The 10,610-nt window shown below is 43.1% G+C and overlaps 1 protein-coding gene across 1 annotated transcript in view; it reads right to left on the reverse strand.

Moving 5' to 3' along the window:
- T265_06665 (hypothetical protein) overlaps positions 1-5,073 on the reverse strand; it is a gene marked incomplete at both ends in the record, with an annotated part of 16,340 nt that extends 11,267 nt beyond the window's left edge. Inside the window, one exon of the mRNA XM_009171990.1 lies at positions 5,028-5,073. Within this exon, the coding sequence (XP_009170254.1) occupies positions 5,028-5,073 (46 nt within the window). The remainder of the gene's footprint in view (positions 1-5,027) is intronic.
- Between the last annotated feature and the right edge of the window lie 5,537 nt (positions 5,074-10,610).

Consider the following 10,610-nt stretch of genomic DNA (forward strand, 5'->3'; position numbering starts at 1 on the left):
AACCTTGAGCTCAAATGAGGCACCTGGGGCGATATCACACTTAGAACCATCCTCAGAAATCCAGGAAAAATTTATTCAACTTCCAGCCGACATATTCAGCGAAAGATCGATTTTCAAAAAAAATGACAAAAGTGTTGATCGGCGCTACTGAACATCAAGCGTAATACGCAAGACCTAAATGCTATTTCCACGGCCTCACTGTGTTAGACCAAAAATCTAATTAGGTATGTGCTACTAACAAAATTAATAGTAACATGTTGAGTAATTTGAGATTGACAAACCGAGTATAACTTACCGCTCAATCGAAGGTCACACCAATAGAAGCGGTTTTTTCGGCAGAAGAGTTTATGGTGATTGCTGCTGGTTGATGTAACTAGTTGCCAACTTACCTCTTCTTGAAGCTAAAAAACTTTGTTCCGTGGTGCAGAGATCAACACATAATCAGGTGATTAACTTCATTGCAATGGTGTTTTCAATGAACTGCACAAACGTCTGGTAATGTACGACAGTTGAACCCTTAAAAGTAACATGGTTTTCATGATGAAGAAAGGTACCTTTAAACTGGAGTTACGGTATGGAGATACGTAGGATGACAGTCCAAGTGGATCCTTGATTTTCCAGGAATAAATCTGGACCCCTTAAAACCCTATAACATGAGTGTAATGTGGAACTGCTCATGTCGTATTATTTGTCGGTCGATAGAACATCACTGTATTCCATAAACAGAGTTTTCGTGTTAAGAGCCCAAACAACGCCGTATCAGCTTCTCCTAGTCTTACTTTTTCAAAATGGCATTCAAAATATCCTGTGTATGATATTATCTTAGCCCCCAGGTGAGATCTTGACGTACAGTTAGCAACAGATGCGGTGTATTAGCCTCTTGTGCATATCTTATAGATGTAGTATAGTTGTATAGTTGTACTGTACCATGGAACATATTGTGGAATGGAGTGACAGTGTATCTGACAGATGATATTTGAAGGCGCCTTGATTGTAAGATAATCCTCAGTGGTACATTGTAACTAATATAGGAGACGGAGGTGAGATGTCCGTAGTTAGAGCGCGGAATGTCCGCGGTTCGAACCCGACATCGGCCTCTCGACTTCCCCTGTCTAGGTTTGGGCAACTTGGCGGTACCCCATCCCTCGTGCTTCCATCGGGTTGTATAGCGGTCGGGGACCGAAAGTGTGCTACAGCTGAACGGTTTTTATTTATTTATTTATTTATTTATTTATTTATTTATTTATTTATTTATTTATTTATTTATTTATTTATTTATTTATTTATTGTTTAATTTAATTTTTACTAGTCAGAACAAGGCGAATGCTGACGGTTAGGAAAGTGGGTAATCCACACTCTTCCGTACTGAGTAGAGGCGACACCAGATATTTATTTATTTATTTATTTATTTTTTTAATTTTTACTAGTCAGAACAAGGCGAATGCTGACGGTTAGGAAAGTGGGTAATCCACACTCTTCCGTACTGAGTAGATGGTGGGCGACACCAGATGGATTTAAATACCTGAAAAATGAGCGTATCTTACATACGGATGATATTAAACTAGGATACGTGTACGCAATTTTTGTATTTGTCACTAAAACTATCTATGATCCAGCATCAGCCATAAACTATCATTTACGTACTTTATCTCACAGGGTCGTTGGTTATTAGTTCCTTGTCGGTAGATCTTTAGAAACAAGTAGCTTTGAACCGCTGTGACAGTGTGCCCAATTATTGTCAGCTCGGGTACGTTTGTTTGTAGCTGATCAGGTAACCAATGACCGACCTTGACATCTCACAAACGTCTGCATCGATTGGATATCGATGAGTGATTATATAGCACATCCGCGTTATCTGCTCGCCTTTGTGTGGTTCCAAATAATATCTGATGTCCATTGAAACGACTAGCCGGTGATGCGTATGGTTTGCAATCTTGTTGGTCTGTTCGCGATGTCTAGTGCGTTGTGGTCTGTTTTCGCCTAATTTGATTGGTCCTTTAATTAGCTTCCTTTCCAGGGTTTTAAAGTTTAGTTTGACTTTCTCTCGTTTTGAATTTGGTTGACCTTACTACATCGGACCGTTTTCAATGTTTTTGATTACTTCTTGATGGAGTGACGCGTTTCCATGAATTCACGTTTTTTCCTTGCTCCTGCTATGAAAACCGCCCAGTTGATTTTCTGTCCATCCCCATCTTAGTGCCTGGCGATGCGTGAAAACTGGTTATGCTCATTACTCGTACGTTTGTGTGTCACTAAACCTGGTAGAAGACCTTCTCAGTCGAGTCCTTGCATCAACGCTTGTCGACGATCATGTTTCTGATCAATATGCCTCATTCTGCTTTGTTTTTTGGAAGTGCTGTCCGCAGGCCGTCTGCAGGTATGTAGGCCGTTGTTATGCCATCCGTCTGAAAAATCTTTCATTCATTTCTAATAAGCTCTAAATGTTTTGGTTTAGGTTGAGCTTCACCGGGCAAAAATTCTCGGATGTTTAGGGCACTGTAAAAAAAGCAGCCTCCCGTTGTTTTCTCTTTCCAGTATGAATCCCATATCGTCGGAAACGTGATTCGAGAGGTTTAGTTCTATTGATTGTAGTAGCACGTATCAGGTTTGCATTTTAAGATTTGTTTATGGCAAAATAGTCTTTTTTTGGTTTCGCATCATTGGGCAAACTACCAAATTCAAACTAACGAGCAACTACATAACAAAATGGAATATACTACTCGATGTTTTCCAGTAAATACTGATCGGTCGTAGTGTATTTTAGGTCCCTTGAGCTATGTGGTAAAATTCCCTAGGGCACATCAGTCCTCGGTCAAGGAAAGAATCCATTCTTAAGGCTGGTGTCATGCCATCCCCTATGGCTTGCGTAGAATAAACAATTTACCGTATGCAACTAATCCGCAGTTTACAGCCCAAGGTACAAAATCAATAAATTTGTCCAAATTAGTGGAAAAACTACAGTGCAACGGACGTTTGTTTTGTGTCCAAGAGAAAATTATGGCCTCCTGGCATTACGGAAGGATTTACACAGTAACCTAACAAACAAACTGTCATTCTGAATACCTGAGTAAATAAGTAAGCAAGTAAAAATCAGCAAATGGTCCTTGACAGTTGTTTCATCTACAAGTAACTTGTGTAATTCTATAAAATCAATAGTTGATGCTTTTTAAACCTACCGTTATCTTGTGCAAAATGAACCTTGTTTTGTCACACGAAATACCGGTGTGGAGATGCATAGTACTGATGACACGTGGGAGTGACGTCTGGTCAGGTGTCCAGGCTTCTTCTTCCCATCTGACCGGGTATGTACGGGACCGCTTTGCAGTGTTTATTCCTTATTGCCCGATATTCTTAGAGCGATTGGGAAGGTTCACGAGGGCGCTAGAGGATTCTCACGTTTCCAGAGCCATGTACAAATAGGATTTTTACTTTGATGTTGAATAGCATTCAGTCGCTCAGTTTCTGTCGGTCAGTACACAGCCGCGCACTTGAGAACCCTCATCCTTTTATGTGTAGGGTAAAACGGAGGTGCTATTCAGTCGATTCATTCACGAAATTCAAGCACAATCTCTACCGCCTAATATTGCTTTTTAAGTCGTAATAATTTAATTATTTAATTTAATCTACTGCGTAAAAATGGGTCTACGAAAATTCCTATGAAGGTGTGGCTGACCACAAAAAGTGTGTGCACCACTGGTGCAAAGCAAGACGAAAACTTCACTCATAGCAATTTGGTTTTCACAGGTAACTCACCTGAATCCCATCTGAATTACCGGTTTATGGTGTTATTGTAACTGAATGTAACCCACCAGGCCGCCTCATGTTTCAGTTGCTATGATGTTCGAGAACTCGAAATACATTGTACAGACGTAACGCACTACTCACAAGTTTACTGAAAACTCGTTAAGAGCCCAAGACCGGTTCTCCTCATCAGGCGGAATAGTCTCTGAGTTTACGTCAAAAGTTAAAATTAGGGTTATCACATGGTCGTCCAGCTGGGTAGCAGGTGAGTCTCACTCAAAAACCGAATTAGTGTGTAAATTAGTGCAGTTGCTGATTTTCGGGCAATATGTCTTCTGGTAAAACATAAGTTTGACAGGGACTTCGACGTGGCGCCCATCTGATGATCCCAAAGAAGAGCGAAATTGGTCGTGAGTTGTCAGACAGCTTTATTGATCTTATGGGCAGTGTGTTACGTCCATACGAAGTGAATTTAAGATCTCTAGCAACAGTACGGTTGGCGCATTTGGTTGGAGAATACTCTAAACGAGCAGTTCTTCTGAATCACACGGCAACGCCAAAATAGTATTCCAGTTCCATAGATGCTATTCTCGTCACAATGGAAAATGATGTGCAGATATTAGGTTCTTGGACACAGGTATAATCCTGAATGTTGTACACACCACTGACGACCTACTGTGATTCCTGTCCCGTTGCGAATTCGATTTTCTATCGAGATACTTGAGAACAAGGGATAGCAAATCTAAGAGGTCGAAAGTTGTCCACTAAGCGATGATGCAACAATCTAAGAGGTCGAAAGTTGTCCACTAAGCAATGAGGATTGGGCATACCCGTTTGAACGGTTCTTCTCCTCCCCTGGCGCCAGTATTTCGATGAGGCAACGTCAAAACGGGTAAGCACTTCGCTCCAGTTTCGTTCTCATCAGTCCTCATCATCATCATACCACTCAGGCGTAAACTCCTAGCCAGACGAACTAATTCAGTTGCGTCCAGTGCGCTGCGGTGGATTAGTGCGATCACGCTTCAGAACGGGCCGAAACCTCGTCACGACCAAGAATATGCATGGCTGATAATCTCTAAAAAAGAGTGAGCCTCGAGTTCGGTGCTTCCCACCTTTGGTTTTGGCACACCAGAATAAATGGGTGAGAAAGGAGCAGGACCGTTCAAAAGAAGACAGTGTGACTGCGAATTTCACAACCCCCTGCAACTAATTCACCATGCAATTTCAATGTAGCTGCGAAATTTCGTTACCCAGTTCAATATTTTGTAACCGCACGTATCACTTACCGTTACCCAGCTCAGAAGTTGTTTCTACTCGATATTCAGAATCCATGTGCGATGCATGCTCTACGTAGGCTTTTTAACCTTGTGTGGATAAACCGAGTAAATAAGTAGTATTGTAGCGAGTAATGCAGTAAATAAATGAAAATAAACTGTTGCAAATATAAATTTTCTCGCAAAGAACTGCGCTTGACGTAACTTTGCACTCAGACTGCTATGTTCGCTGTATGTATTCACTTTGTTTGTGCACCCAGTATTTACATGTATATATATACTAACGCCCATATAGTGTTTCGCGCAGCTTATTTTCTGACGTAAAGATCGATTCCTACACTACTCACTGGCCATCTAATAGAAAACGCTTGAAAAACAACTGCGAGTAATCGTTTTCGAAAACGTTTGGTGACAATCGGTAGATTTATTGTTGGGCAACGTTTCGCTTTTGACACAAAAGCTTCGTCAAACCAAACGTCATACCAGGTTCCGAGTTTGGTCAAGGCAGAAGGAGAACCAATGAGCTAAGTTCAAGCCAAATCTCTGTTGGGTGTCGGCCGAAGGATTTTAGTGTGTTAGAGTGATTGAACAAGTGTTGGGTCGGTCGGGAACCCTACATGTGTTTGGGTCCAGCCTAGGGTCCAGTTCTTCTGGTTCGGTTCATTTGATGGCCGTTCTTGAACGTCGTTTGAACCTTCTGTCCGTCTGTGTGGATGAGCTAGTGCTAAGATAGTTGTGTAAGAGGGATACTGTGACCTTCGGTCAGATTGGGATTTTCACCCCCACGCCACCCCATTTTTTGCTAATGATTCTACGTGAATTGACAACCACACCGTCACGTTTCAACACGGCGTATCTATAATATTCTATAATATTCAATACCAATAGGGGAACAAAATAACCACAAGTACTGTAAGCCGAATAGACATTTTTATGCAACTGTCTATCCTATATGCTGGCCTCTGTCTCTGTGGCGCTGTTTTGAAATACCCAAGTATGGTCATTTCATTTGTGGAAAAATCAGCTGACTCTACTAAACAGCAGAGGAGGAAAGCCAGTGACAGAAGAAAGGGATATTACGGTTTTTACCGCGGGGTGAACGTTTCTCCGTGTAGATGTTAAACAGGCTTTCAAGGACTTTAGAGGAGTGTGGAACCTTTTGGGGTGATTTTTGACGGCCTGCTCAATATTCTTTCATCAAATGTATCTCTTTGAATCAGTACATTACATGGGCTACCTGAGTTTTCATATTACGGTCATAAAACTGTGGTAATAGCTTGAAGACGAACTTCTTGATTACTCACAGTTGAATGACTCTTGTTCGTTTTATTTGTAGACGTTGCTTATTTTAACTTGCTCTAAGAGGGTGAGGGATTAGTGGATTTATATAATGTGAACGACATCGTTTACCGTTTGGCATTTTGCACCTACAAATTACAAAGTTCATGGTCACACCACCATCGTTTGAACGGTTGTATTCCTGCCCTGGCGTAATTATTCCGGTGAGTCCACACCAAAGGGAAGCACTGGACTCGAGTTTCGCTCTTATTAGAGCTCATGTGCAGTGCATATCCAATGGCCGTGTGGGGATTCGAATCCCGGACATCCGGTATGCGAAGCGAGCGTGTAACCACTACTCCACCAACGCACGTTGAATGCATCTGAATTTTCACGTCTGAACAGGTGAACGTGTTCACACTTGAGATATGTGATTGGTGTGCCCGACTCATCAAACGACGACCCAGTAACTGTCCCTGTTTGTGACGATCGATTGAGTCGGGCACACCAATCAAATCGCTCAAGTGTGAACATGTTCACTTGTTCAGACGTGAAAATTCAGATGCGTCCAATTTGCGTTGATGGAATAGTGCTTACACGCTCGCCTCGCATATTGGATGTCCGGGGTTCGAATCCCCACACGGCCATTGGATATGCACTGCACATGAGCTCTAATAAGAGCGAAACTCGAGTCCAGTGCTTCCCTTTGGTGTGGACTCACCGGAATAATTACGCCAGAAGAGGAGTACGACTGTCCAAACGGCAGTGGTGTGACTATAAACAAAATACCTATCCCGCTAAACCACAAAGTTCAAAGTCTTACTTCCGGGTTCCTTATCCCTGCTCTGAAACATCAGAGTGAATAGTTTCGGTTCGCTGCTCGGTTCACATGTCTTGGTAGCCGCATCGTCCGCCACGGATAATCAGGGCACGGTGTTCACCAACTTGCGTCAGTAATGGATACAGGACCGAATATCTCCAGAACTAGAAGGCTGCCATACAAGGTGTTGTATCGTGGGTGGCCGTCTATTGGTTACGCCTGCGCTGTGCCTGCCAGAATACGCGCTAAGAAGACAGAGAACTCGGGACACGGCTGTATTTTCAGATCAAAACATATATAGGATGACTAAATGGCCATTTTTGGTCGTTCACTTGTTCGTTCTGTACAGCCTATGGCGGTGTTCCGGTCGTGAACAATTTCAGCTCCACTCCACTGGTCTCAGGTTGCTAAACCGTGTTTGGTGAGCTCCGCCAACGCAAGCGCTTTCCGAACGTGTCGTACCGATGGTGACCTTGGGGATGCGCCACCCTCTGCACATGTACTTTTCCCATGTCTGGGCGCGTCCTTTCCGCTCCGAGGGCTTAAGAAGACTTCAAGTGTCTGATCACCGATGCTCCAGGAAGTTTGAAACAATGTGCTGTGTAAACGGTTTGAACACGTACGACGTATATCTATACACCATCCACAGGAGAGAGCACTGGCTCAGAGCGTTTGTTGATGGAAGGTTTGCTGGGGACAGGCCCTGAAATGAAAGCGCCTGCTGTCAAACTGAGTGCTATGCGGACATTCGGACTTTCCTGATTGAGTTCCATATGATCGCAGATGCTTGAAAAACGTGCAGGGCAAGGCATGCAGCTGACCCAGTGAAGCACATCCTGTCACTTCCTAACCGGGTTGTCCAGCCAAAGTTCGGCCGTCATTGTGCGCTGGACGAATCTTGGATGAGGTCCTCAAAGACAGTTGGACTGATCCCGCTAATAGTGCCTTCCTTCGACGTGATGCTCGGATTTTTTTGTTCCAGTGCTGTCCAAAGGTACAGACACCTTGTCCTAGATCATCTTCTTTAAGGACACGGAGCTTTTCCGCACAAGAGTCTCTGTCGTTCCCTCTTCTTTTCATTCTTTACCAAGGCACTCTCCACCCATAAGTTGTATGGAATTATTGGTGTTTCCTTGTCAATGATGATGATGATGATCGATCTCATAAAAAACTGAGTACCAGGCACCCACTAGTGAACTATATATATATGCAACCAAACAAGAAGCACTTTGAAACAGAAAATCGAACGTCATTTACTCATTACAGAGTGAGTAATGCTCAGATATGTCATCTCTTTAGCTCTATAGTGAAGGTGGTTTCCAGGTGGTAAGTTAGTTAGCTTAGACAGGTAGCGTGACACCTCCACCATGTGGTTGTGGTTAGCAGAGTCTATGGTTTATTTGCGGGAAGTCAGCTCGTTCGCAAAGCAACAAATTCTGAGTAACGTGTTCTTCCAAGAAACTATTCTGTGATTTCGAGGCCATCGTGCCAACTGAAGCATTGAGTGGCCTTTGTACAGCATATTCAGTTGAAGAATACGATTAAAAAAGGTGGTATTCAAACAGAACCCAAAGTAGACAGAAAACCTGAACCCCAAGTTTGGAAAACCTTTGATGGGGTGTCAAAGACTTTACAGCAAGCTTATGAACTGTGCACTTTGCAAAGCGAATAGCGTGAGCACTTTAGGGTGGAGGCATCCAGTCGTTGAACTAGGAAACCTTATGAAAACTCTCACGTAGAATAAGCTGTGTGATTCAGCGTCCACCGATGTCCCCCCTAACCCCTTCTCACCTGTGTGATTTCTGTATGTTCAGACTGAGAAGCCTACTGTAAGATGTTTCCACATGGATGCATTGTCATAAATCCAAGTTAACGTAAGGCTTCTTTTGAAGGAAAAATTGGCAACTTTGGCGCCTAAATATACTTGTTTCATCGTCTTACGAAATCCTCCCTTTTGTTAGGAGGTCACAGAGCAGAACTATGTTTCCCACGCGGGTTCCCATCTGCATGGACATGATTTTCTTGCAGAAACAGACTTCCTGGATAGAATCGCTTCGATGTTATCGAACAGGATGAATTAGAAAAGCAGACCTACAAATTAAGCTTTGTCAACATGGTTTCTGATGTCAGGCGTTGGATCGACAATGACCTTGAAACGACTACACGTCTACATACCAGCATCCGGTCCTGGATAAAATTGATTGCTTTTTTGTGAACAACATATTTGAGGAAACGGACTTCGATTCAATCAGATGATTTAGAGTTTTAGCCCATTTTGAGCAGTTGAAAAATGCGAGGGAAGATGAATGGATGACGAGAACGGAAGCGAGATTTTTTCCAGTATTCGGACAAACCTCCTGCACACTCAGTCCACCTGGAGTTGACAATCCGGAACTCAATGAAATCGATTTGAGATTTTTTGGGAAAATACTCAGTTCTGTTCCAGTTTTCGGTTTCAGCCGTGCTCAGCAATTGAATGGCAAGTTTTAAGAGTTGATCAAAATAAGAACCGGCGAAAATCGACAGGCCAAGCTCATCTGGACTGATGATGCTCTCCTTATAATATTCTATACAGTCATAATAATAACGAATACTATCTCATTTCGATAGGGACAAAACACCAAGTCGTCACCGAGGAACATAAAATCGAAACATCCGACAGAAATCCCTCAATGTTTCTAGTGGGAGGGATACTTGAAATTCGAAACAACACTGAGGGTAGTTGCTGAGCATTATTCCGTATATTATCGTGCTCTAACTCCGAATCACCCTTTGCTACACTAATCAAACACGGGTATCCCATCACATTGCGATCTGAAAGAGCGGCTCACCCGACGTTGGAAACAGGTGAATTATTTGTCGGAAGTTTTCTGGAACAGGTGGGTGAAAGAATACATTCCGACGCTTCAGTTACGCCACAAGTGTTTGAGTCGGAATAGAAACCTCAGAGAGGGTGGCGTCGTTATGGTGATATGCGAACATCCCTCTAGAGGAAGGTGGCCATTGGTTATTGTCACAGAATGTCAAACGAATGCGGCCGGTCCCGTCAGAACGGTTTCCATTTGCACTTGTTTCGGTGTTATCAAGCGCGATGTTAGGAAGGGGAGGACTAACGAAGGGTACGCAGGTTTAGGGATGCTTTCTGTATATCCTGATAGACGTATTAAAACAGCCGGTTTTTAGCTCAGCCTGATATGGTGGGTAGGCGCGTGCAACGTTGAAACTGGCCTTTGTGGCAGGAGTGGACTCGGATCATTCAGGTCGGTGGCTAACGTTGCATGCTTGTAGGCTAGAACTCTTCTGTTCGCTTACTGACCGTCGGAGGAATTTTGGCCGGCGGTGTTGCAACTTCCTATATATTTAAGATTGCCTCCCATCTCGAATGACTGCCTTGCCGGTCAATAATTCAAATGAACCGCTCCTTTTTCGACTGGTGTAGTTGAATCCTATCTTTAGTTTCAAGGGACATTTATATTCTTCGTTTTCCTTACCGCGCA

This window comes from Opisthorchis viverrini, assembly GCF_000715545.1.
Source record: "Opisthorchis viverrini unplaced genomic scaffold opera_v5_141, whole genome shotgun sequence".
NCBI lineage: Eukaryota > Metazoa > Platyhelminthes > Trematoda > Opisthorchiida > Opisthorchiidae > Opisthorchis > Opisthorchis viverrini.